This window comes from Carcharhinus amblyrhynchos, chromosome 18, assembly GCF_965287045.1.
Source record: "Carcharhinus amblyrhynchos chromosome 18, sCarAmb.v2.hapA, whole genome shotgun sequence".
NCBI lineage: Eukaryota > Metazoa > Chordata > Chondrichthyes > Carcharhiniformes > Carcharhinidae > Carcharhinus > Carcharhinus amblyrhynchos.
Window position 1 is genome coordinate 47,355,922 of NC_137341.1, and position 27,233 is coordinate 47,383,154.

Below are 27,233 nucleotides of genomic sequence, written 5' to 3' on the forward strand. Positions count from 1 at the left end.
TCCAAATCAACACTCTAACACATTCTCGCGACAGTGGTTGGAGTGGGCAATGGTGGGTGGTCACAATGCACAGTGAGCTAGGGGAGCATCCTGCTCCTTGTAACTCCCCAGGAAGGCTTTTTGCACCTTGCCTTTCGTTTGCTTCACTGGTGAATCCTGAATGGGAAGGTTTCCCAGCTGTTCGTTATGACTAATACAAAATTACGTCTGTTTACAAACCCCTAACAAAATAGAAAGGCCCAACAATTGTTTTAACTGACTTTTCGAGACATTTAAGAATGAACCATGACTTTATCGGTGGCACCTACACCTCCACAGGTTGTCTCACTGCTGAATTGGTATGTTTAACGCCTGTTTTGCATCCTTAAAATGAGTGCAGAGCATACCAATCCTTACTGTATTAACCTGTTATTGGAGTTCACTTGACTATATATTTTGGACACACTTCCTTGATGTTTTTAGCTGTTTTGCAAGCTGGAGCATTATGTTGGGGTGGCATCTTAGAATCATAGAATCCCTACTGTGCAAAGGATGCCAGTCAGCCCATCGAGTCTGCACTGACCACAATCCCACTGAGGTCCTATTCCTGTAACCTCACATATTTACCCTGTTAATCCACCTGACACTAAGGGGCAATTTAGCATGGCCAATCAACCTAACCTGCACATCTTTGGACTGTGGGAGGAAACCGGAGCACCTGGAGTAAACCCACGCAGACATGGGGAGAACGTGCAAACAGTTGACCTAAGGCTGGAATTGAACATGGGTCCCTGGCACTGTGAGGCTGCAGTGCTTGTCACTGTGCCACCCTTGAGTTTAATCAAGAATTTAAGGCATTTGCACATGAAAGCAGAACTTCAACCAAAATGGTTTTGAATGAATAATGTCAAGAGTCAAACCTATGGCACTTCACTTACCCGATAGGTTGCCATAGCTCAACCCCAATGGTCGTTGAGCTAGCTTGAAATTGTGGGGATACCTTTGCCTGATCTTCTCTACTGCTCTCCCTGAATGGAGGAAGCACATTTCCAGTTTATTCACCTTTGTGAGGATTATGTGGAAATGTAAATAAATTGAAGGGCAGGGATTTTTTTTGCAAAATTTAAACAAAATTAGAAAAATTTCTTTTCATTTCCTTTATTCTTAGGGGGAAGAAATTTTCCTTGATATGTTTGAAGATGAATATCGAGGCATGATGGTAAGTGAGTTAGCTCCCAGTGCAGCATTTTAATGTCTTTAGCCTAAATTCTATAGTATGTATTCCTGCAGCTCAAGTGTGGAAAATCATTTATGCGCTTTTATTAGCAAATGATGCACATTTTATCTTGTGGGGTAAAGCAATGTTTTCTTAAGGATAAGCAAAAAACAAACAATTGCCCCAAAATTACACAAGAATATGTATCCCTTGTAGATCCTCTTTTCTGCCTACATGGATTCTTGAAAAATCTATTCATAGCCCTAAATAGTGCAAGAAAGGCATCAATTAGGGGCATTATTAGTGTGTCATAAATTGTATTGATGACGTACATTGAGAATATTTATTACTACTCAATGTAAAACATATTTATCAATCATATGGATGATGGCCTGTTCTGCCATTTAATGAGGTTACAACTCGTTTGACCTAACTTCACAACATAACTGCTTTCACCTAACTCCATTAACAAAAATCTGTTTGATCTCAGATTTAAAATTAGCAGTTGATCTAGTATCACTTGCCATTTGTGGAAGGGTGTTCCAAACTTCTACCACCTTTTGTACCGAAGTACTTAAATTCACCCTGAAAAACCTGCTTTAATTTTTACACTATGCTGTGTAGTGCAAGACATTCCAATCGGTGAAAGTAGTTTCTCCCTATTTACCCTATCTGTTTCCCGTAATATCTTGAAAACTTAGTCAAGTTACCCTTTTACCATCTAAATTTCAGGAAATAAAAGCTTAGTTTGTGTAATCTCTTCCTTGTAATTTAAATATTGAAGCCCAGGTATCATTCTGGTAAATGTATGCTACAGCCCTTTGAAGGCCACTATATTCTTCCAAGGTGTGGTCCCCAGCTGTGCTCTCAATATGCCAGGTTTGGTCTAACCTGTGTTTTGTTACGCTGAACCATAATTTCTACCCCCTTGGAGTAGTCCTTCACATTCTGAGAAAGTCCTCTGTTTATTATTGGTACAGTACGTTTATGTCGATTTGGAGATGATCTTTCTTGCCATTGAGATTAAATATATTGCACCAAATGTCAATCAGCAGAAATTACATTGCACAAATCCTTATTTGTGGTTATCTTGACAGAGTTTTAAGTTTATTTTATTAGTGTCTCAAATCAGCTTTCATTAACACTGCAATGAAGTTACTGTGAAAATTCCCTAGTCGCCACACTCCAGTGCCTGTTTGGGTATACTGAGGAAGACTTTAGCACGGCCATTGCAATGAACCAGCCTGACTTTCGGACTGTGGGAGGAAACCGAAGCAACCAGAGGAAACCCACACAGACATGGGAAGAACGTACATACTCCACACAGACAGTGATCTAAGCCGGGAATCGAACCCAGGTCCCTGGTGCTGTGAGGTAGCAGTGCTAACCACTGTGCCTTCCATTAATTTCTCAGTACAGCTTTTTAGTTGTAGCTGCATTGCAACAAATCCAAAGAAGAAACAGTTATTGCAGGCTTACATATTGTCTTTTGTGCAGAGTTTCAATTTGCGCCTTAATTCAAAAGGTGAAACATTTCTGCATGATGTATAGAGATCGTGTCAGTCAGATTGTAATCAAAAATAGCATGAAAATAGCCCAATAAGACATAAACAACAAATCAAAAATTGAAGATCAAAGAATGCAAAGTGGAAGGAGATATAGGAGAAGGAAAAACAATTTTCTTGCTTAAATGTCGCAGAGACATTTCAGAGGAATGAAACATGAAATGGACCTGAAGCCAAACAAAGAGAAATCCATTTCGATTTTGAAGTTCAGTTTTAGGCAAGCCTTGGAAGGTGGAGGAGATGATGGAAGGCTTTTGGGAGAGAATTTCAAATGTGAGGCTTAGGTATGCCACCAAACATTGGGCAGAGGAGACCAGAATTAAAGAGTCAGAGTTTGGTGAAGGTGTTGTAGTCCTGGAGGTGGATTAAGTCACGGAAAAGTTTTGAACGCGAGGATGATAATAAATTTGTGGCTTCTGGGAACCAGAAGCCGGTGAAGGTTAGCAAGGATGGTTGATACCTGGAGACCATGATGTGGAGATGCCGGTGTTGAGTTGGGGTGGGCACAGTAAGAAGTCTTGCGACATTAGGTTAAAATCCAACAGGTTTATTTGGAATCTCGAGCTTTCACAGCGCTGCTCCTTCATTAGATGAGTGAGCAGCGCTCCGAGAGCTTGTGATTCCAAATAAATCTCCTGGACTTTAACCTGGTCTTAAGAGACTTCTTTTGATATCTGGAGGAGACTTGATGTAGTATTCAATATGAGCAGCAGAGTTTTGGATCAACTAAAGTTTGTTGAAGGTGAATGAAGAGAGGTTGCCAGAAGAATGTTGAGATAAGAACATAACATAAGAAATAGGAGCAGGAGTAGGCCAACTAGCCCTTTGAGCCTGCCCCGCCATTCAATAAGATCATGGCTGATCTGTCTTGGCTCAGTTCCACATTCCCGCCCTCTCCCCATAACCCTTAATCCCCTCTCTTATCAAAAACCCATCAACCCGCATCTTAAAAATATTTAGCGAGGTAGCCTCCACCACTTCAACGGGCAGAGAATTCCAGAGATTCACCACCCTTTGAGTGAAGAAGTTCCTCCTCAACTCCATTCTAAACCGCCCCCCCTTTATCTTGAGGCTGTGCCCCCTAGTCCTACTGTCCTTTCTGAGTGGAAAGAGTCTCTCCACCTCTATCCTATCCATCCCATTCATCATCTTATACGTCTCAATGAGATCTCCCCTCATTCTTCTAAACTTTAACGAGTACAAGCCTAATTTATTCAGCCTCTCCTCATAGATACTCAAGTCTGGAGGTGACAAATGTAGATGAACATTTCTATAAGAAATGGGCTGAAGTGGGCAGGGTCACAGATTAAAGTAGGTGGATTTTTGTGATGGAAAAGATATAAACAGGAAAAGAATGCTCGCGATAACTAAACTATGAAATTGTAATCCAAGATCAGTCATCCAGATTTTTTTCATCATCGTGCAACTTTAAAAAAACCCTATTGATTGACATTAAACCCTTGAACTAACTTTGTGGTAGGAGGCACATACCTGCCTCTTAACCGTGGTTCTGCTCACCTTTCTTTATTTCAGCCAAATTAAAAGGTGTCTTATTTACCAGGTTGTTAATTGAATTTAAGCTTTTCACTCCAGATGCGAGCCAATCTCCTCTTTATTCAGGTGCTGTACGCTTTTGATACCTTCTGTTTTTATTATAGATTTTCAGCATTTGAAAATTCCTTTGCCCATGTACTTTATTAGTATTGGCAAGATTTTATAATGGACAGACACAACTTTCCAGATCTTAACGCTTCTCGGAAATGAATGTTTTGTGCCAGTGTTCCCAGATCACGATCAGGCCTTTCCAGTAAAGAGTTATTTTATAAGTCTGCCTCCCTTCTGCATATTTTTTCTTGTGTTTCTCATTTGTATACATGCAAAGCGGCAGCTTTCCAGATGAAACATGGGAAGAAACCATAAACGCATCTTGATCATTTCTGTCATGTGTTAGCTTGTTTGAGAGACATTATGTTATTGCCTTTGATCTCAATGTCTCCAGTGCAGCAAAAAAAAACAAAATTAGCTAAGGTTCCTGCTCATGATCAGCTATGCAGTGCTGCTGGGAATGCGTCAAGGAGATTGAGTCTGATTTTGAGAACATCCATTTAAAAAGAAAGTAGCCAGTAGGGAACAGCTGCCATATGTCATTACCTTCAGGAGTGGTGAAGTAGGCAAAGAAAAGTTGCTGAGTAGGAATGTAAACAATTGACCAAGAACGTGGTGAGGAAAAATTACTATAATGTTGTTAGCTCACTAAAATGTTGCCTTCTGGTTCTCTGGGAATTTCGTTTTTGTTACTCAGGCTCTTCAAAGTTTCCGCTCCATACAGGGAGAAGAATAATCATTTAAAAATAGCTGTAGAGATTCTTCAGTAGCTGGTGGCAAATTAAAGAGTTTTTTAACTGCTGCATGTATTTACTGGAAACTAGGTTTCATTTGGCCACCCTCAATCTGTTTCAAAGTAAATCTTGGAAATACTCAGCAGGTCTGACAGCATCTGTGGAGAGCGAAGCAGAGTTGACATTTCGGGTCGATTTGAGTTTCTGGTAACTCATGTTTGTTTTCCTTTCCTCAAGAGTAAACCCCTGAATGTAGAGTACCTGATGATGGATGCATCCATTCTGCTACCTCCAACTGGCACCCCTCTAACTGGTATAGATTTTGTGAAAAGGCTACCATGTGGAGATGTGGAGAGAACAAGACGGGCAAGTATCAGAATACAGTCAAAACTGCTAAATTGTAGAATTCCTACAGTGTAGGAGGAGGCCATTTGGCCCAATGAGTCTGTGCTGACCACAATACCACCCAGGCTCTATTCCCGTAACCCCACATATTTATCCTGCTAATCCCCTGACATTTAATATTTAAACAATTTAAACAAAACATAGAAGATGAGAGCAGGAGGAGACCATTTGGGTTTTTGAGCCTGCTCTGCTATTCATCACGATCATGGCTGATTGTCCAACTCAATAGTCTAATCCTGCTTTCTCCCCATAACTTTTTGTTCGCCCCAATTGAGTTAATTTGTTTTATGTTGATGCACATGCTCAAGACTTCAAAATAAGAATATAATTGTATGAAACAAGAAGTCTTTCATTGTCTCTTTTGGGATAAATCTCCTAAAGTTAAGTTTTGTTTGAGGAGGTTTTATATTTAGTCAGCTGATAAAAGATTTGCATTGTTTGCTATGTGATGTACAGGTGCAAAAAAAAAATCAAATAGTCAATCAAGTTGCCATGAGGAAGGACATGAACAACAGGATATGTGATGACCTCAAATTTATGGAGGGTAAAATGTGGGAAGCCGGTCAGAAGTTTTGGAATAGTCAAACCTCGGGGTAACAAAGGCATGGATGAGAGTTTCAGCAGCAGATGAGTTGGGGAGTTGTGCAGTGTTACAGAGATGAAAATGTGCGTATGCACATATGTGGTCGGACACTCATCCTGGTGTCAAATCCAGTTACAAAGGCTTGTTCAGCCTCAAGTCAGTTGCCAGGGAGAGGAATAGAGTTGATAAATAAAATAAGAAATTACATATTTTAAAAAGAGTTGCAGCAAACCTTTGTGAAGAACTTTGCATTTACTTGACTCCTTTCACATTCTCAGGATTCCCCAAAGCATTTCATGGTTGATTAGTTAATTTTTTGAAGCCTGGTCACTGTTGTAAAGTTTGAAAATACATCAGCCAGTTCGCACATTACTAGGTTACATGAACTGAAATAAAGCAGTGATCTTTTTTGAGGTTGGTTGAAATTGGCCAGGACACACTTACTGCTCTTTGAATTGTGCAGTGGGATCTTTTAAGCCCAAATAAAGGGACATAAAGACCTTGGCTGGGATTCTGGGGCCTTACAGCAGTGTGGTTTTCCACCAACGGAAGCTGGCGCGTTGTTTGTGAGCAGCGGGATTCTCTGCTCCCACCACTGTCAATGGGAATCCATTGACGTCACCCCTCGTGAGCGGGAAACCTGCGGGCAGGGGTGCGCTGCCAGCGGGACTGGAGAACCTCACCAGCGTCAACGACAGGAGAATTTCAACCTTTGTGATTAACTTCCCTGGATCATTATGACATTTGTTGTTCTTTACAATAGCTATGTTGCAGTGCTATTGCATTGCTAAACTTTTTTAAAACTTTTTTTTAGGCTATCAGGGTTTTCTTTATGCTCCGCTCTTTATCCCTACAACTACAAAGAGAGCCTGAGACTCAACTACCACTGACAAGAGATGAAGATCTGATTAAAACAGATGATGTGTTGGATCTGAGTAAGTACTTAAATAGATTGTTAATGCTGCTTGCTTTGTTTCTCACGATAGCTACTAGAGGGACAGTGTTCCTTTTTATTTCAAGCGCATGGTTTACATTTCTTTCTCATTTTTATTCAAAGAAAACACCATACAGAATTTTTTTCTGAAGAAGGGGAAACATAAGGGCTGGGTGGCCTACTCCTGCTCCTATTTCTTATGTTCTTATACCAGTTCATGCGTGTGTGAAACTTCCTTTACATTTTTATTTGATGGAAAAGTATATATTTTGAGAAGTTGTTGTAGTTTGTTACATGATACATACAGGAAAATACGTTGACCATTGACTCATTGAAGTTGTTGATATTGAAAACCACAGTCACGGAAATCTGGTGATGACTCTCGGAATCAGCTGATACAGTAATTTTTCACCACCTTAATGTTGTGTCTACTTTGGATCTGATGGCCCCTTGTACTTGTGGAAAGAACTGTTTTTAATAGCATGAGTGTGCTGTGAGGAATTCTGTTTAAACTTCTTTTAAGCAATCCTTTTAAATCTCATCCCCAACGTGTAGATTGTGGGGTTAAATTAATGAATGAAGCCAGTGTTGATCTATTTTGAAGACACGCAGAGGAAATGCAAAGGAAAATCTTAAGTTAATGTGCAGATTTAAAAAAAAGAGTCTACATACTGCTTACGATAATCTGATGGATAAATTTTATGCTAAACAGGATGGGCACTGACAGTGCTGTGAGCAATTAAGTTATTCCATTTTGATTACCAGTCTCAGCACGAAGCAGAACAGTTGGTGAGAGAGTAGGTTGTGCAGCTAACACAATCCTGCTCTGCCCAAGGCCACAAGAAACTACAAAAGCTTGTGAATGTAGCCCAATCCATCATTCAAACCAGCCTCCCATCCATTGACCCTGTCTATGCTTCCCGCTGCCTCGGCAAAGCAGCCAGCATAATTAAGGACCCCACATATCCTGGACATTCTCTCTTCCACCTTCTTCTTTTGGGAAAAAGATACAAAAGTCTGAGGTCACGTTCCAACTGACTCGAACAGCTTCTTCCCTGCTCCCATCAGACTTTTGAATTGACTTAACTTGCATGAAGTTGATCTTTCTCTACACTCTCTAGCTATGACTGTAACACTATTTTCTGCACTCTCTCATTTCCTTCTCTATGAACAGTGTGTTTCGGCTGTACAGCACGCAAAAAACAACATTTTTCACAGTATACTAATACAAATGACAATAATAAATCAAATCAATCCTGCCCCAAGAACGTGGTCACCAAACTGGGAAGACTCCTGTGGTATCTATGCCACATGTATTTATACATCATAATAAGTTTAGGCCATGATGGGTAAAATAAAAAAGTTGAGAGATCAACCAGGACATTGTAGACTTGTTAGTCCTAACACACGTTCCTGGGAAATTATTGGAATCCATATTTACAGATCAGAGAGAGCAAACTTGAATTTCTAACAGGCAAGTCATGCCTAACACAACTATTTGAACGTCCTGGCAAAGTGACTTCAGTAGACAACAGAATATCTATGGATGTAGTTTATGTGGAAGTCTGAAAGGCATTGAGTAAGGCTTCACAAAAGAGACTAATATAAAACTTGCGAATTGATGTAGAATTATTGATCTGGTTGGGAGATTGGTTAGCGAGAGTAAAGCTGATATGTAGTCAAATCGGAATGAAATGACTATTGATGTCCTACAGGATCTGTACTAGGATTTCATAACCCAAGAAGGTGCCATTTATCCAGGTAAATCTGGAATTATTAACAACTATGGTATCAGTTAACCTCAAATATTAGCAATCAGAATAATGAAAAGCTTGTTGTGTGGCACTTTCATTTTATTTGTGTTGAACATTGTTCAGAGAATACTGAAAAGCCCCGATAGAGTAGATGTGGGGAAGATGTTTCCATTAGTACACAAATTTACGATCCAAGGGCACAGCCTCAGAATAAACAGATGACCCTTTAGAATCGGGATGAGGAGGAATTTCTTCAGCCAGAGAATGGTAAATCTATGGAATTCATTACCACAGAAGACTGTGGAGGTCAGGTTATTGAGTGTATTCAAGACAGAGAAAGATAGGTTCTTGATTGGTAAGGAGATCAAAGGTTACAGGGGAAAGGTGGGAAAATAGGGTTGAGAAACTTATCAGCCATGATTGAATGGCAGAGCAAACTGGATGGGCTGAATGACCTAATTCTGCTGCAATGTCTTATGGCTGTAAAGAAGAGCAGCTCTGTGGTATTTCTACCATACTATTAGGAATTAGTTAAAAAGACTTGCCTTCATTCACTTAGAACAAAGGATAAAGAAAATGACAGCACAGGAACAGGCCCTTCAGCCCTCCAAACCTGCACCGACTTGCTGCCCGACTGAAGTAAAACCCTCAACCTTTCTGAGGACCATATCCCTCTATTCCTATCCTAGTCATGTATTTGTCAAGACACTCCTTAAGCGTGTGACTTTGTTATGATGTCAGTGGCATAGGGAAAATATGCATGAAAAGTTGTCGCCTGGTATGAGATAATTTCTTTGTGGAATGTTATACGTTCTATACTGGAACAAATAGCATTTCCCTCCCAAATGTGCATTGTTCTTCACTAAGATGTGTTAATTGGTCTGCTTTTGTACGTGTTGGTTGACTTGCCCTGCAGAAGAAAACTGATTCTCAAGTGAAGTTGCCTGTTAGGTAGGCCAGCAAGACTGACCAATTGTATGGTGCTATTGGTGATCAGCTTGTTGATAATTTGAGCTTATCCACCAAGTGTCTGTACAGGCATTTCCAGGCTGGGAAATGCAAGTGTATTGCTGCTGGGTTTGGAGCACTATGCTATTGGTGTGGTCTGGACCTAAATGGGAAACCGCGTTTATCCTCCTGACTCCCACCTCACTAGTACCTGCCCCACTTTGCCGCCTTTCCTGTGTCCTATTCTACTTGTTTATCACAATTGACTCTTCCCATACCCTGTCTTGTACATGTCTTTATTTATTCAATTTCTCTCATTATGCCACCTTTATCTCCAGTTTTTTAACCATGTTTTCAACCCCCACGTGAGCACTTTAAATGTTAATCTTTTCGATCATAACTGCCGCAGAAGCGTTTATATTAGAAATAAAACATTAAGTTCAGAATGTGTAAATTTGTAATGGATTATGTCTGCACGTATGGTTTTAGTTATCTCCCAGCTTCTAACCCTGTTTTACTAACACTTGACTTTGGACGGAATTTTACTGGCACGCCTGCCCTGATTCCAGAGGGCGGGCAAAGCTCGGGGAACGTCATTCTCCATTGGCCTCGAGTGAGATTGTACGAACCTTTGGCAGACGTGCTGGTAAAATTCCCCGCTTTGGCTCCGTGTCTAATCATTTTTGTAAATTTAAGTTTCTAACAGAAATTAAGAATTCATAGGCTTTGGTGGCAGAGGAGGAGGAAAATAGAACATTCTGTTTTCGCCCCTTCTCACTCTTATTTGCAATTGTATTGTATACGTTAGGATTACTATTCATAGAAATACTTTCAGAACCCTTCAACAAGATGGATACAATTGCTGAATGACCTTGATCTCTTTCTGCCCATTATAAAAAGATAAAGAAAGTCTGGCTAGGTGTGAATTTTGTTACTTATTTACAGTATTATGCTTTATTAACCAGTGTAGAGTGGTGTAGAATCCAACTTTTGTTTTAAGATCTGTATGCTCCTTCCACATGATACTATTAAATATTTTATTTGGTGAAATTCTAAATTGTCCATAAATGTTGCAGCAAAGTGAGAAATCTGATGCAAACTTTTTGAAGCACGTTGTACGTGGGTGTTTTTGGCTTTATGATATTAGTCAGGTGTTCCACATATTCTTTCTCCACATTGGTGTGGGGTGTAGTATGGTGCTTAATGGTGGTTTTCCAGTACACTTCACCAGCTTTACAGTAAATGATTCAACCACACTATAGTTTGGGTGATGAAAGTAGGATGGTTTTAACCTATGTGATTTTCTTTGTATTGTGGTATTTGGCTTTTTGGTCAGTGGCTTATAGTGTAGGTGTCTTTTTCAAGTGGCACGTAATAGTCTTGATACAACAGGTGGATTTAATTCTGTTTTAAAGCACTTAATTCAGAAAGTTCAACCAGGCATGATTGTCTGCTGACAAAATAACATTGTTTTTATAGTTGTAGTTGTAGACAAAATGAATAAGAGTGTGTAAAAGAGCAATAGTCGTTGTAGTTAAGCATTCGATGACTTAACCAACTTTACTGAAAACTCCCTGTTTTACTTACTCTAATTCAACTTCCACCCTCCTCGTATTACTAAGAGCATCATGGCTAAAATCATGAATGGCATCCTCTTAAAAGATTAAATTAGAGTAGAAACTGCTCTAGTGTTAAATACAGTAAAGATGTGAGAAGAACAGTCTTGCAGGATAAGATTTAAGATTAAGAGGGGAGAAGAAAGTTCAGAGTGCATTCACCTATGCGATTTGTAATTGCATCATAAGTAAGTCAAAAAAGTATATATGTAAGCATTGGAATTATTAACAGAAGTATATACGCTAATATTCTTTCCAAAACCAAAATGTGTTGACAAAACAAAGCTTTCGGCAACTAGAAAAAAATCTAAAATAAAACAATGAAGCAGAAACCTGAAATATGAATAATATTTTGCATAGTCAGCTGTAGATTTTAAAGATTGGATTACATTGGGTTGAGTATTTGCTTCTAGGGCAAATGTCACAACACACTTTTGTCAGTAATAATCCATTAGGTTAGATTCACTTGTGTGCCAGTATGATTTAGTAACATGCAATGAAATGCAAGGTTAATTCACATTTTCTGTAAAATGAAATTGAACTTGTGCATGCTGTTTTATGATAGTTGCTTAATTTGAATTACAGGAAAAATGATTTGTTTCTTTTTCATGGGTCAAAATGACTTTCAATTAATCTGAGTAGACTGTCTCCCCCAAAGATACAAGTAGTTTTCCAGCTCTGTTTCTGACGCCAGTCTAGTGAAACTATTGTCAAACGGATCGCGTCCTGTTTTTCAGATGAAAAGTTTCATAGTGCTGGCAATGTAGATTTTCATATGTAAACTTATCAACTCAATTTCCTTTCCCTAAACCTTGGTGTCTGGTTTCAAGAACAAACAAAAAAGAACAAAGAACAATACAGCACAGGAAACAGGCCCTTCAGCCCTCCAAGCCTGCGTCGCTCATGCGTCCAACTAGACTATTCGTTTGTATCCCTCCATTCCCAGTCTGTTCATGTGGCTACCCAGATAAGTCTTAAATGATCCCAGCGTGTCCACCTCTACCACCTTGCTTGGCAGTGCATTCCAGGCTCCCACCACCCTCTGTGTAAAATATGTCCCTCTGACATCTGAGTTAAACCTTGTCCCCCTTAGCTTGAACCTGTGACCCCTTGTGTTCATCTCCTGTGACCTGGGAAAAAGATTCCCACTGTTCACCCTACCTATGCCCTTCAAAAGACTTTCCCCAGCTGATAACTCCGTTCAGCACATTTCAAATGCTCTACATTCATCTGCATGATGGTGAATGGAAGTGCTAATGGATGATGGTTGTAGTATTGTGCAACAAGGCAGGTTTAGTTTGTAATGCCATAGTAAAACATCAGCCAAGGTGACCTTGCTACGTATAAATTCCACGTTTTGAAAATGGCATACTCCACCACAAACAAGAATCTTAAACTCAAACAAAATCATGCATATCAGGCGAGAACTAGCTAAGACTGATTAAAGTTTATTTGTTAGTATCACAGGTGTGCTTGTATTAACACTAGTGTAAAAATCCCCTAGTTGCCGCACTCCGGTGCCTGTTCGGGTACACCGAGGGAGAATTTGGCATGGCCAATCCACCTAACCAGCACGTCTTTGGACTCTGGAAGAAAAATGGAGCACCCAGAGGAAACTCACGCAGACACAGAGACAGCATGCAGACTCAACACAGTCAGTGACTCGAGCCTGGAATTTAATCTGGATCCCTGGCACTGAGGAGACATTGTGCTAATCACTGTCACCGTGCTGCCCTTGGTAAATAGACAAAAAGATATGGCAATAGATAAACAGGGGAAGCATTTAAATAAACAATTCAAAATGTTTAGCTAAAATACATTAAATGGAAAAGTAAAACTTTGAGAAAGGGCCATCCATGATTTACTAAACAAATTAAAGATATCTTTAGATTAAAAGAAGAGGCTTGTAATGTTGCAAAGAATAATGGTAAGTCCGAGGATTGGGAGTGTTTTAGAAACTAACAAAGGACCACCACAAATTTGATAAAAATGGAAAAAATAGAATATGAAAGTAGTCAGGAATGTAAAAGGATTGTAAGGACATTTATAAGTTTATAAGAAAGAAATGAGTGTTTAACATAAACGTTGGTTCATTAAAAGCAAAAATAGGAGAAACTATGATAAGGAATGAAAAAATAGCAGAGATTTTGAACAAACATTTAGTGTCAGTCTTCATAGTAGACTAAACAAATCACACAACAGAAATAGAGGGTAAGCTAAGGGCTGCTGATAGTGAGGAAATTAGGGTAATTAATGTGAGCTGAGGAGAAGGACTGGAGAAACTTGAGGGACTAGAAGCTGACAAATCCCCAGGACCTGATGGCCTGTATTCTCATGTTCCAAAAGTGCAGAAATAGTGGATGTACTGGCAATGGCTTTTCAAAATTCTTTGGATTCTGAAATTGTCCCAGCAATTTGCAAGTTGACAAGTATGACACAACTGTTCAAGAAAGGACAAGGGAGAAAACAAGGAACTACAGGCCAGTTAACCTGACATCGGTTATCGGGAAAGCAATGGAATATATCATTGAGGAAATCTTAATGCACTTAGAAAATTATAGTATGATAAGAACAAGTCAGCATGGTTTTACAAAAAGGAAGCCCTGATTGAAAAATGCCAGTTTGTTTTGAGGCTGTCACTAGGTGGTAAATAAAGGGGAGTCAGTAGATGTAGTGTACTTAGATTTCCAAAAGACATTTGATGATAGGTTAAGTGAGTGGCAACAGGATGGGAGAGGAGTATAATGTGGAAAAATATGGGTGAACAACTTTAGTAGTAAGAACAGAAAAGCAATATCTTTTATAAAAGAGATGAAACTTATGAATGCTAATGTTTCATAAAGACTTGAGTGTACTTGTACAAGGAACACAAAGTTAGCATGTAATTTTTGATTTATTATTGTCACATCTATTAGTATACAGTGAAAAGTATTGTTTCCTGCGCACTATACAGACAAAGCATACTGTTCATAAAGAAGGAAAGGAGTGAGTGCAAGATGTAGTAATATGGTCATAGCTAAGGTGTAAGCAATTAGGAAAGCAAATGGGATGTTGACCTTCATTACGAGGGGGTGGGATTACAAGAATAAAGAAGTCTTCTTATAAGTTTGAATGGGGCTTTGACAAGACCACATTTGGAATACTGTATGCAATTTTTGTCTCCTTGTTTATGGAAGGGTATTCTTGGATTGGAGGCTGTACGTTGAAGGTTGTACATTGAAGGTCAATAGATTAGTCTTGGGATGAATGAGTTATCCTATAATGAGAGGCTGAGAAAATTGGATCTATGTTCTCTGGAGATTAAAAAAAAGAGAGGTGATCTGATTGAAACACCCAAGAGTCTGAAGGGACTTGACTGGGTAAATAATGAGATGGTTTCCCCTGACCCGGATATCTAAAATACAGGGGTACAGTCTCAAGATAAGGGGTCAATTTAAGACTGAGATGAGCAATTACTTCACTTGAGGACATGAATCTTCAGAATTCCAAAAACATTTGCATACGCCATCATTGAATATATTTAAGGGTGAGATGCATAAGTTAGAGAGATTAGCAGGTAAAACACATAGGGATGGGATTGTGGTCGGTGCCTCTTTCTACACTGTAGGGTTTTTATGATTCTATGACAGGTGTTTGGTCTCTAGGGAATATGGGGATAGGTAGGAAAGCGGCCTTGTAGCCCCTGATTGGCCATGATCACCTTGAATGGTGGAACAGGCTTAATGGGTCATATGATTTTCTCCTCCTATTTCTTGCATTCTAATGTTCCACATTCAACATTTGCTCTACTCCCCCTGCCAGCACTGTTTAGATCTCGCTGTAATGGTATTATCAGCCTGAAATAGGTTTCGCATTGCATTGCCAGGCAACCTCTGGGTGCTCCTGTTTCTTTCTCATAGTCCAGAGATGTGCAGGTTAGGTGAATTGGTTATTCTAAATTGCCCCTTCGTGTCAGGGGGAATAAATAAGAGGTTATACAGATGGGGCCGAGGTGGGATTGTTGTTGGTGCAGGTTCGATGAGCCAAATTACCACTTTCAGCACTGTATGGATTCTATGACTATGTAAGACCAGCTAGTTACTGTATTGTCTAACTGTTTCTGACTCAACTTAAAAGTTACCAGTAAGTATGGGAACTGATGAAGAAAACCCTTTCCAAGCATAGTGACTCAGACATGGGCAGCAGCAACTGGGGATATCCAGGTTCTCTGGAGTTTAATAGGGTTGGGTAATACTGGGTCAGGATATGGTGTCAGTATATTACTGTGTCAGGATATTATATGCCCTGTTTGTGAACAGAACTCCCACTTACCTGATGAAGGAGCAGCACTCCGAAAGCTAGTGGCTTTTACTTACCAAATAAACCCGTTGGACTTTAACCTGATGTTGTGAGACTTCTTACTCGGGATGTGGTGTCCAGTATTGTAGAAATGTTCTAGCACAGGGTAGTGCATTGTAGCAGGATAAAAAGTGTGCAAGGCCTGTATCTCCAGGTGGCTTCTAGTTAACTTGATCATCTGCATGGGCACAAACCTGACTGTGGATTTATGGCTGTTTTTTTGTTCTCTAGAACAACTTACTGATTCCGTACCCGTATTGGATATTGTGTAGTCAATAAATGCCAGTAACACGAGGGAAAATACTGGTGTTTCCACAACAGTAAAATCTGGATTTCATCCAAACTTCCCTTGCACATCTGATTACGCTTGCATTTATTATGAAGACATGTTTCATACTTAATTGTTTATCAGCCATTTTGTACAAAATGTCAAATTATCTTTGTGTTTCCAGAGGATTTTTTTTTTTTGTTCATTAATTCTTCAGATGTGAATGTTGCTGGCAAGGCCAGCATTAAGGTGCTGGTGATAAAGGCAAAAAACTGCAGAATCTAAAACAAAAACAGAAAATACTGGAAAAATCTCTTGATGAAGGGTCAGCCTGACTCAAAACATTGGCTCTATTCTCTCTCCACAGACCTGTCGAGATTTTCCAACATTTTCTGTTTCTATTTGTGTTAAAATGCTGTTGACCTGCTTTTCTGAATCACTGCAGTCTGAGTTATGAAGCTGCTCCCATATTTTTTTCTTAGTAGGATGTGTATGAATTTTGACCCTTCATTGATGAAGGAACAGCAATATGTGTCCAAGTCAAAATGGTGCGTGATTTGGGAACTTACGAGGCAGTTGTGTTGCCATGTGGCTTTTGTCCTTGATGGTCAGGACAAGAGAGAGAGAACAGGTTTGGGTGGTGCTATTGAAGAAGCCTTGGCAAGTGCTCAAATACATTCTGTAGATGGCATGCAGTGCTGCACCGGCGAAAGGAGTGAACGTTTAAGGTGTTGGAAGGGATGTCGATCAAGTGGGTTGCTTTGTCCTCGTTGGTGTCGAGCTTTGTGTATTTTTGCATGCGGTTGAATGTGAACAATGGGTGGTCACACTTCCCACTGCATCTGTAAAATGAATGAGTAAACCTATTGATATGGCTGAACCAAAGGAGCCCTACAGTGCAGAAAGAGGCCACTTGGCTCATGGAGTCTGCACCAACTCCCTGAAAAAGCGTCGGACCTATGCCCAACAGTTGTCCTATCCCCGCAACCCCACACAATTACCATGGCTAATACACCTCACCTACACATCCCTTAACTGAAGTAATTGATACTTTCCAAATTGCCAGATTAAGCCCTACCGTCGTACTGTAATCTGTGTTTGATTACACATTACAATTCTAATATAAAACGCGTGAACAGTGTGTTTCCATTTGGTCCTCATTTTATTAAGTGGCCCACTTAATTTGTTTATCTCGGTTAATATCATGAAGTAGATCCAAAACTTTTAAAAAAAATGATATATTACAGAGTAGGTTCATAGAAAAGTTATCTAAGTGTAGACTTTTTAACCCTGATCAAGAAAAGTAGTATATATTTTTTAAATTGTGGCTGTTTTCAAGTGCTAATTGAAGTTTTCATTACATTGACTTTAGGTATTTCTAAAGGATGCTGTCTAAGAACAGAGCAGGCTAATTATTTCTTGCTCATGCCAAAACCTTAGAGTATCAGTAGGTATGCTACTCCGTGTAGTGGGTGAGATTATTTTTGGATTAATGGTTTCAGAGCATTATGTGGCCTTTTAAAAAGTGGTCAGCCCATCTTAGATTTTCAGATGTCCACTGGGAAAACCCTTGCTTCTAACATCCTAGCAGCAATAAGTATTCAAAAATAAATTGCTGCTTTATTTGGAATAAACTGTGATTTATGGACAATGTTCCCACCAGGATGTATGCTTGCAACCTGGATGCAGTGTTGTCTCGTTCTGTGTTAAATACCACACCAAACGGTGTGCTGAGAAAGCAGGCCATGTAGTAACATTATGTGGTGAAACCTCATAGGCCTGCCTTTTCCTGAACACAGATCAAAAAATCAGTTGCAGGAAAATGTGTGTTCGTTGGATCAAAATAATTGCAAATAAGGAAGATTTTCTGTATGTATGATGTGTAACATAAATGCAGACTTTTTTCTTTGCAAGTTTTGTAATAAAGAACAAAGAACACAGCACGGGAAACAGGCCCTTTGGCCCAATGAGCCCATGCTGCCATTTTAACATTGTGAGTTCCCTCTTCCACCCATGACCCTTGTCTACGCTTGTGGCACTCCACATTGGAAACCAGATTGAGGGGAGACTAATTTAGGGACAAACAGTGATAGTCACTGAGCTGTCGTGTTGCCTATCAGCTGGTCCAGTTTACGCTTCACTAACGACGTGAAACACGAGGCTACTCTCGAAACGTCCAAGAGCAGCCCTTGCGCGACCCAACACGTGTATACCCCTTGTTGGACAACAAGGCGGACCGAAGCACCTGTGGATTAAAATAGAAAAACATCAATATCATGCACATCTTATGCAAACATTCAAGGGAATCCCCAGAAGCTCAAAAGTAAAACAAGTGAGCCAGAAAATATGTTGGAAGGTCCATAGGAATCAGTTGATTCCCAGGGACATCCCAAGGCTCTTGATCCTTATTTAAAACAGTCTCCTATATCCCTCCATCTTTATTCCACTCATTTTCCTATCTAAGTATCCCTTAAACAACTCCAGTGTGCCTGCCTCCACCACCTTACTTGGCAGTGCATTTCCATACCCCCAGAACCCCCTGTGTGAAAAACCTCCTTCTAACATCTGAATTATACCTCGCCCCCCTCACCCTAAGCCTGTGGCCCCTCGTAATATTTTTTTCCAATCTAGGAAAAAGCTTACCACTGTTTACTCTACACCCTTCATAATCTTATACACCTCTATTAGATCTCCCCTCAATTCTCCGTCTTTCTAAGGAAAACAGCCCCAATTTGCTCAATCTTTCCTCATAGCCCAGTCCTTCCATACTAGGCAGCATCCTGGTAAACCTCCTCTGCACTCTCTCCAGGGTCTCCACATCCTTCCGGTAGTAATATTGTTAAGTGAGGTGTATGGAGGAAATCTCCCAATTAATCAACTAAATCATCTCGAAAGGAAAAAATTAACTACTTCACAAAAAATGCCTGCAGCTAAAAAGACTTAGTTCACAATGAATTGGGTTGATGCTGTCTCCTCCTCTTCGAACTCAATTCTATTTTCTGTACATTCTGTAGGCGACTGTAGGTGGGTTGTGCATGGGTTGTCCTGTTACTATTGGCAAACTGAATGTGTGCATCAGCTGAGCACTGCAGAATGGAAACATTGGGACTTCAGGATTTCTCCTAATTTGGAAATTTTATCTTGGTGTAATTTATCGAGCCTAAAAGAAAACCGGAACATTTTGATTGGTAATGAAAATGTTAGTTTTTAGTGTTCTGTTTTGATCCTGCTCTGACACCTGAAATAAGGTTGCATAGATCCAAGGTGAGGGGTTGAAATTTTCTCTCTTTAGCTGGCTGAGGGGTGAAGACCCATGTGCAGCTCCCTAGCTGCACAGCCAGCTTGTCTTGCCACATTGTGCAGCAATCTGTGAGAAAGTAAAATGGAGGCTTGGCCCATGCTGTGATGCTGATGGGCTGGAAAAGGCCAGCAACGTTGGGAATCCCGAGAAAGGGCACTCCGATCTCTGAGGGAGAAAGAAAAAGGACCCCCCCCCCCCCGCCCGGTCCCCTGTCCTGTCCCACCACAGGCTGTGCAATTCCTGCTCCCCATTTTTTTAACAACAATTGTAATCCTTGCTAACATGACATCATGCTGGCAAGATTCCAATGTGGGGGGGAGCAGTATGGCGAGGAAACCCTTTTTAATGATGTTGATTTGAATGAAGCTCCTTTCATATAACAGCAGTGCTGTCTATCCTGATTCTAGTTTTCTTTTATTTTGCATTTTAATTTTGCATTTTATTGTGTGTGTGTGTGTATATACTAGGAAAGGATTGAATGGAAATTTCTACAGTTTTTGTTTAAATTGTATTATTCAAGCTGAGCAATTTCTGTGCTACACTTTGGGCACCTAACAGCAGACGTTTGAAAATAAATCCACTCTTGCAGTGGATTGCGATGAATGGGGAGACCTGAAATTGGAAACAAGCAAAAATGCACTGTAACTGTGAGAAACGCAGCTCACAGTCAAACAATTTAGTCAAGTTCCGAAGGAGCAAGATATTTTATTTACGTTCTTGCAAGACCGGGTGTCCAAAAAAATAGGCACACCTTACATCGATTTGCAGCACATTTTTATACTTTTTTTACAAGCATTGTAATGGCTTTGCAATGTGTTGTTCTCCCCTAATTGGTGGTCCCTGTCCCATCTATGTGTTGTCATTCCCCTATTGGCTCAAGGTGCCCCAAGTTCCCATCCCCTCTACTCCCCATCTAACAATGTCTCCTGTTATCACAAGAGTGCATTAGTAAACTCATCCGTCTTACCTAACACTGTTACATGTCCAGTTCAGATCGGCGGTAATCAATCTTTTGCCAACTTAATCACTGCTGTCCCAACTATCTCAGTGACCTTTTTCCCCTTTTATGCTCAGTTGTAAAAAAAACACATCTTGTATACCATTTGCTTTTACAACCTGGACCTCGTACATTCCTTCAGGATGTGGTGTATGCTTCACTGCACACCACACATCTGGTGTTATTCCTACACCACAGGCAGTCTTTTTATTGTCCCTGACTATTGCTCTGTTAGCAGCAGCGAATTTTATGTCCTATGTTTGTGACTAAAATCACAGTTGTTTCCATAATGTGGGTTATCAATGTGCCTGACTATATCCAGTCTACCTAACATTAGGCTGTTTTCTGTGGTGTACAGATATATGTGTTAACAGCATCTTTACCTGTTGCTCACAATTCCCCCTTTTCTTTTTAACTTGCTGTTAACACATCCATCACAAATCCTTACATTTCAAATTCCTGGAGCATCTTTTCCACTGTTTTATCTACTTCATCATCCAGTTCATTTCCCATTTCCAATAAATTCATTCTCTCTCCATGATCTATGGCAGACATTTTCTTTGTTAGTATTGTTTCAATAAGCCTTTGGACCAGTCCCTTCACACAGGGGATTATGCAACACCGTTATCAATACTGCTGCCACTATTATTAAGGAGGTTAGTACTGACACCACCATTCCTTTCAACTTTCCAAACCAGGACTCCAACCAGTCAGTGAATACGTTGTTTACCCCAGAGTTTTCTGCTATTTCCTCTGCTAAGGTTGTTAGTCCTCGTAAGGCTCGGGTTATAGAGCCATCAGGGGCCGTATTATTTGGGATGAAGGTACAACACTTTCCCCCCAACATTATACACACACACCTCCTTTCTCTGCTAACATCATATCCAAGGCCATCCTATTTTCCCACACCATTCTACTAGTGGCATCTAGTTGTTCCGCCAACCCCCTGACAGCATCCCTGGTATAGTTAATGAATCTCTGTTGGTTATAATATATATAATTTATCCAATCTACGTTCTTATTTATTGACACCCACCAAAACAATGACTCAAATCCAGCTGTAATCTGATTCTGGGCTTTAAATTCATCCGGGACTCCCCGAGGCACTCCTATGGAATCTAGGTATATCTTTTCATCAAAAGAAGTTCCTATCACTGACCTCTTGTTTTTCCTGATCCTTTTGGATCCTTCAAATGCCAGGGTAAATGGTATAGCCAATTGGACAATTGCACATGTACCCTTCCAGTGGGGGGGTAGAGTTAGCCTCAGTACCCTTCCTCCACAATACCACCATTTATCTGCTCTGGGGATTTTCAATGATGAATAGTTCCCTTCCATTCCATTCTCTGTAGTGCTCCTGACCTCTGAGCATGATTCTAACTCCCCCATACTATGAGTTAACTCTGTTCCTTGTCGGTTCACACATGAGGTGTGATTCACAACGGCAGCGAGAAACTGAGGGGGGAGTTTTTAAGTTCTTTGCTTCCACGGGAGGGAACATCAGGGATAGGGATATGCAGTTCAGGTTGCCCCATGCTCCCTTTTCTTGATACAGGGCCAACATGCACTCCATACCTCTTCTGTCGCGTTTCCATCCCAGAGGGAAGGGTACTATTTGAGCTACCGGCCTCCCAGGTGCACAGGCATAGCAATTGCCTTTATTTAAGCTTTTCACAGTGTATTTGACCCATTCTACCCAGGCATTGGTCTCCTCATATCCAGTCTCTATTTCAAGGGTCTGTCTCAAGTCTTTTACTTCTACCACTCCTACTGCCCCTGGATCGCTCTGAGGGACCTTCTCCTTTCAGTCGGGTGATTTCAGATTTTTATCTACATAGATTCGGAAACAACATTTCAACTCATTATCTTTCCCTCCTTCCTTTAATTCCAAATATTGCTATTGGCTGGCTCATCCAACCCATTCTAACCCTACTTTTGTCACCTATCACGGGAGAACTTAATTCAAAACAGTTCTTTTCCCGCGCTCACGCCGCTACTAAAAATTGGTTACTCAGAGTCTTTTAAATTTCAGCTTCAGAGATTCTTCAGCTGGCTTGAGTTGTCTGGGGGGTTTTACCAGTCCCTTGATTCTAGTACGATGTGTCCACCCCTTCTCAGCAGTCCTGATTGCTGTCTCGGTTGTTAAGAGTGCTTGATATGGTTCCTCCCATTCCGGTTGCAACTTAGTTTCTTTCCATGACTTTACCAGGACCCAATCTCCTGGTCAGATTGTATGTACCGTGAAGTGGAGGGGTGGAGTCTGCGACAATAATCCTTGTTTCCTAAGGGAAGATATCGAGGAGGACAGACCCAGTATATATTTCTTTACAAATTGATCATTCATTTCAGGAACCGGTAACTCCCCGGCTGCTCCCATATAAGGTAGCCCAAACAGCATTTCATAGGGGGATAAACCCAAATCCTTTCGAGGAGCTGTACGAATACGCAAAAGTGCTATTGGTAAGCACTTAGTCCAAGGGAGTTTCGTTTCTATTATCAGCTTAGATAAATGCTTTTTAAGGGTCTGGTTCATTCGTTCCACCTGTCCAGAGGAGGGTGGATGCCAGGGTGTGTGAAAATCCCATGATATTCCTAATCCTTTCATTATCCCCTGAAGCACCTTTGATGTAAAATGGCTTCCCTGGTCAGAATCTACATTCTCTACCAAACCATATCTAGGCACTATTTGTTTGAGTATAATCTTCGAGGCCCCTCCTGAGGTTGCTGAGGCCATCGGGTATGCCTCCACCCATCCGGTCAAGTGATCAACCAGGACCAAGATGTATTTTAACCTTCCCACCAAGGGCAGTTCGGTGAAATCTAACTGAATACTCTGGAACGGTCTGAGGCCTGGTTCCCTTCCTCCCAATGGGGGTTTTCGCAGCGCCTTCTTGTTGATTTTTTTTTACATATTATGCATCCCTTACAGACCTGCTTTGCTATAGTATGGATTCCCTTACAACCATATTTTCTCAGTACTATATCGCACATGGCTTGGGCTTCCCAGTGACTTCCTTGATGTAAGTGGGCCATGATTTCCCCCATTACTTGTTTATTTACCATTTCTCTTCCATCCGGCAGTACTCATTTTCCTTCCTCAGTTTCCCTAGCTCCCATCTCAGTCAGCTCCTCTTTTTCCTTTCCTGTAAAGATTGGATTCACTCCACGGGGCATTAGGGAAATAAGGGCCTGCATCCTGATTGGTTGTGGGTTTGGGCTGCCTCTTTTGCTATTTCATCGGCCAGCCTGTCCACAGGCATCTCCTTGATCCCTCGGGATATTAAATGTCCCAAATATAACACCTGTGCTTATCGCCTACTATGAAGAAAAGCTTATGCTGTGAGTTAAAGTTCGAGGGGATGGACGAGAACTCGTTAGCTATATCTCATACTATAAATACTTTGTGGGACAATGATAATACCAAAATTTGGCATTTGAACTCCAGGGCTGGAGTTTTCCCAGTGACACTAGGATTTGATGTCTTTCCCTGGTGTGAAGGATTTAAATTGGTCAATGGATTATTTACTGTTCCTCCCCTCGTTACCGGAGCAAGGTTACAGACCTTCTCCTCAGTATCAAAGTCTCCCCCACGCGCTGAGAGTTTCATGGTCATACTGCCGGGGTAGGGAGGTAATGTCCCCCTGCAGTAGTCTTCTAACACTTGGTTTTGTTTCTCCAGTTCCCTTACTCTGAATTCTAATTCCTTAATCTTTTTTATCCCCACTCCACTTCTTAGTGGAAGTGACTACTTGTTCAATTAGTCCAGCTAACTGATGTATTAACAATACTGCTATTTTCTTTGTTTGGTTTCTCTTTTCTAACTCTCTAATCTGTGATTCTGATGTTTTAATTTTCTCCTTGTCGTCAGCCCATTTTTTTTACCCAAGACTGAGATGTGTTCAATTAATCTGATTTAAACCTGTTTAATTAATTCAAACTAAGAGAATTCCAATTTTCTTAGTTCTGTCCTTTTTTTTCCCCCAATCATTTCCATTGTTGATCTAGCGGGTGAAATGGATCCCACCCCTAGGTCGCTCTTATCAGAGTCCGGCGATACCTGTCAGGGGTGATCAGCGCCCTCCGACCCACCACTTACACTCATGAGCTTACACCCTTGAGCTCACACCACCAAGCCGGCATTCCCCTCCACTCTGGCGATCACCCAGACAGACTCCCTCCCACTCGCATCTGAACATCACATCCCAGGCATCCTTCTCTAGCCTTTACACCTACTTCAAACTCCTGACCTTCGCGTAGGGGGGCTACCCCTCTTAACAACTGGTCTAAGGCTGGGTGTAAAGACAGATGCCTCCTTGTCTGTACGTGTTCAGTTCAGACCTCTCACACGCACTCTCACTTTTCATCACAGATGAGCACCTACTGTACTTTGATTCACTCCCTTAAATTCGGTAATCTATTCCGGAGCTCCGGTTGTGGCCATTCAACCGGACCCGTAAACAGATCCCAGGTTTCGGCACCAATTGTTGTGGGTAATGATACCTCTGAGACTAATTGTGAGTCAAAGTACAGCAGTTTATTTAACAAAAACCTGATTCAGAAAATCCAAAATAAGATTTATTTTTATCACCTTTAAATATCCTCACTAAATCAAGACCCTTGCACATTCTTACAATTCTGGTACAATAAAACAAAACATCACTTGGAGCACAGATGCACAAAGAAATACTGAAAGCGTTCTAATGTGCAATCTACATGATTAATTATTTCTACAGCTCTGCCTTTGTAACCAACACAGGCAAGTACAAAATCAAATCTACTGTGTGCCTAAATGGTTAACTCTCCTTACAACTTTAAGATGCAACGTAATGCCACCTTTCCCACTTGGCAGAACTCAAATCTCTGTCCGATCCCTACGTAATTTATTAAACTTGAAGCAATTCACTTTGGCTATACCTATTACATCACATGAGGGTCTCAATTACACAGTTACACCCTCTCTCTCTCTCTCTCTCTCTCTCTCTCTTTCTCTCTCTCTCTGTACCATACAGAGTCAGCCTGCTTGTCTCTTTTTAACCCTTTACTGATGGGAGCTCACTGGCCTCTAGTAAATTTGACCCTGTTTGATTCGGGTGCCTCATGTCGTGACAAATCCCTTTCTCTCTCAAACAGTCATGTACAATTCCAAATACATAACTGCTATTAGCGTTCTCCCCGCACCTCAGTAAAAGCCTGTGTCAGGGTTACCAGTTCCACTGACATACTTCTCTCTACTCTTCCTGCTCAGACCAATTGTAGGTCCATCCCATTCATGCTGATCCATCTATATACTTCGTGACCCATCTACAAACTCCAGTGCCTCTAGGGGCACCTCCCTTATTCTACTTTCCTCTGCTCCCTCATCACACACTAGGTGTTGTTGGACCTCCCCCGCAGCCCCTAAATTAACATTATCCAGCAACTTGCAGAATCAATTTCTTTCTGGGACGCCAGCCGCTTCTGTCCCAAATAAATGTTAAGGGTCTAGCAGACCCAATCCTCATCCGAACCGTACTTTGGCCAGAAGACGGACGGACTTAACAACAATATTTAATCATAGGTTACCTATCTTTATCCCTAGTACTAGTGTTATAATCCCAGTCTTCCAACATCCGTCCCAAAGGACTTTCTGGAGGGATGTTCCCTGGGGCCCCACCTTCTTCCAACATCTGTCCCAAAGGACTTTCTGGAAGGATGTTCTCCGCGGATTCCCAGCACCTTTCCCGGGGGACTTCTTCCTACTACCCCCACTTCCCATGGTTTACCTACCACGACCCGGTCGCCAAGGCAATACTTAAAAGTCAATTTTCTTACCTTGGTCCGTGCACAGAGTTGCCCGACCACGACGGTGCCTATCGTCTTCCCCCTTACTCGTTCGGAACGACCTTCCTAGGATGCTCAACAGTCTGCTGGCGGAGGTGCCCACCGATGAGTACTTGGGACCGTTCAGTTAGGAACGGGACGCGTCTTCCCAGTCGTCACCGGCGACCGTCCCACCAGGGATGTTAGGATCCCGGACGAGCCCCCAGTTGTGAGAAACGCAGCTCACAGTCAAACAATTTAGTCAAGTCAAGTTCCAAAGGAGCAAGATATTTTGTTTAACGTTCTTGCAAGACCGGGTGTCCAAAAAAATAGGCACACCTTACATCGATTTGCAGCACATTTTTATACTTTTTTTTAACAAGCATTGTAATGGCTTTGCAATGTGTTGTTCTCCCCTAATTAGTGGTCCCTGTCCCATCTATGTGTTGTCATTCCCCTATTGGCTCAAGGTGCCCCAAGTTCCCATCCCCTCTACTCCCCATCTAACAATGTCTCCTGTTATCACAAGAGTGCATTAGTAAACTCATCCGTCTTACCTAACACTGTTACATGTCCAGTTCAGATCGGCGGTAATCAATCTTTTGCCAACTTAATCACTGCTGTCCCAACTATCTGTGACCTTTTTCCCCTTTTACGCTCAGTTGTAGAAACAACACATCTTGTATACCATTTGCTTTCACAACCTGGACCTCGTACATTCCTTCAGGATGTGGTGTATGCTTCACTGCACACCACACATCTGGTGTTATTCCTACACCACAGGCAGCCTCTTTATTGTCCCTGACTATTGCTCTGTTAGCAGCAGCGAATTTTATGTCCTATGTTTGTGACTAAAATCACAGTTGTTTCCATAATGTGGGTTATCAATGTGCCTGACTATATCCAGTCTACCTAACTTTAGGCTATTTTCTATGGTGTACAGATATGTGTTAACAGCATCTTTACCTGTTGCTCACATAACTTCCAACAAAAATAACACATGATTTAACTAAAATAAGTAAGTCAAACTCAGTAATCCTGCATGTAAAACAATTCTTGAGTGCAATGTGAATGCATGATCCTGTCTTTCTTGCAAGATAGAAGAGAGGCTTTCTCCACGACCTAATTATGGAGCAAATGTTCTACAAGTGCAAGTGCTGAGCTATTCAAGGTATTAATGTCATCGAGAAC

The 27,233-nt window shown here is 41.1% G+C and overlaps 1 protein-coding gene across 1 annotated transcript in view; it reads left to right on the forward strand.

Annotated features, from left to right (window-relative positions):
- The window catches only part of clec16a (C-type lectin domain containing 16A), a 246,720-nt gene that overhangs the window by 134,690 nt on the left and 84,797 nt on the right, over positions 1–27,233 (forward strand). Inside the window, exons 17-19 of the mRNA XM_080206958.1 lie at positions 1,148–1,198; positions 5,337–5,465; positions 6,902–7,022. Coding sequence (XP_080063084.1) covers positions 1,148–1,198; positions 5,337–5,465; positions 6,902–7,022 — 301 coding nt within the window. The remainder of the gene's footprint in view (positions 1–1,147; positions 1,199–5,336; positions 5,466–6,901; positions 7,023–27,233) is intronic.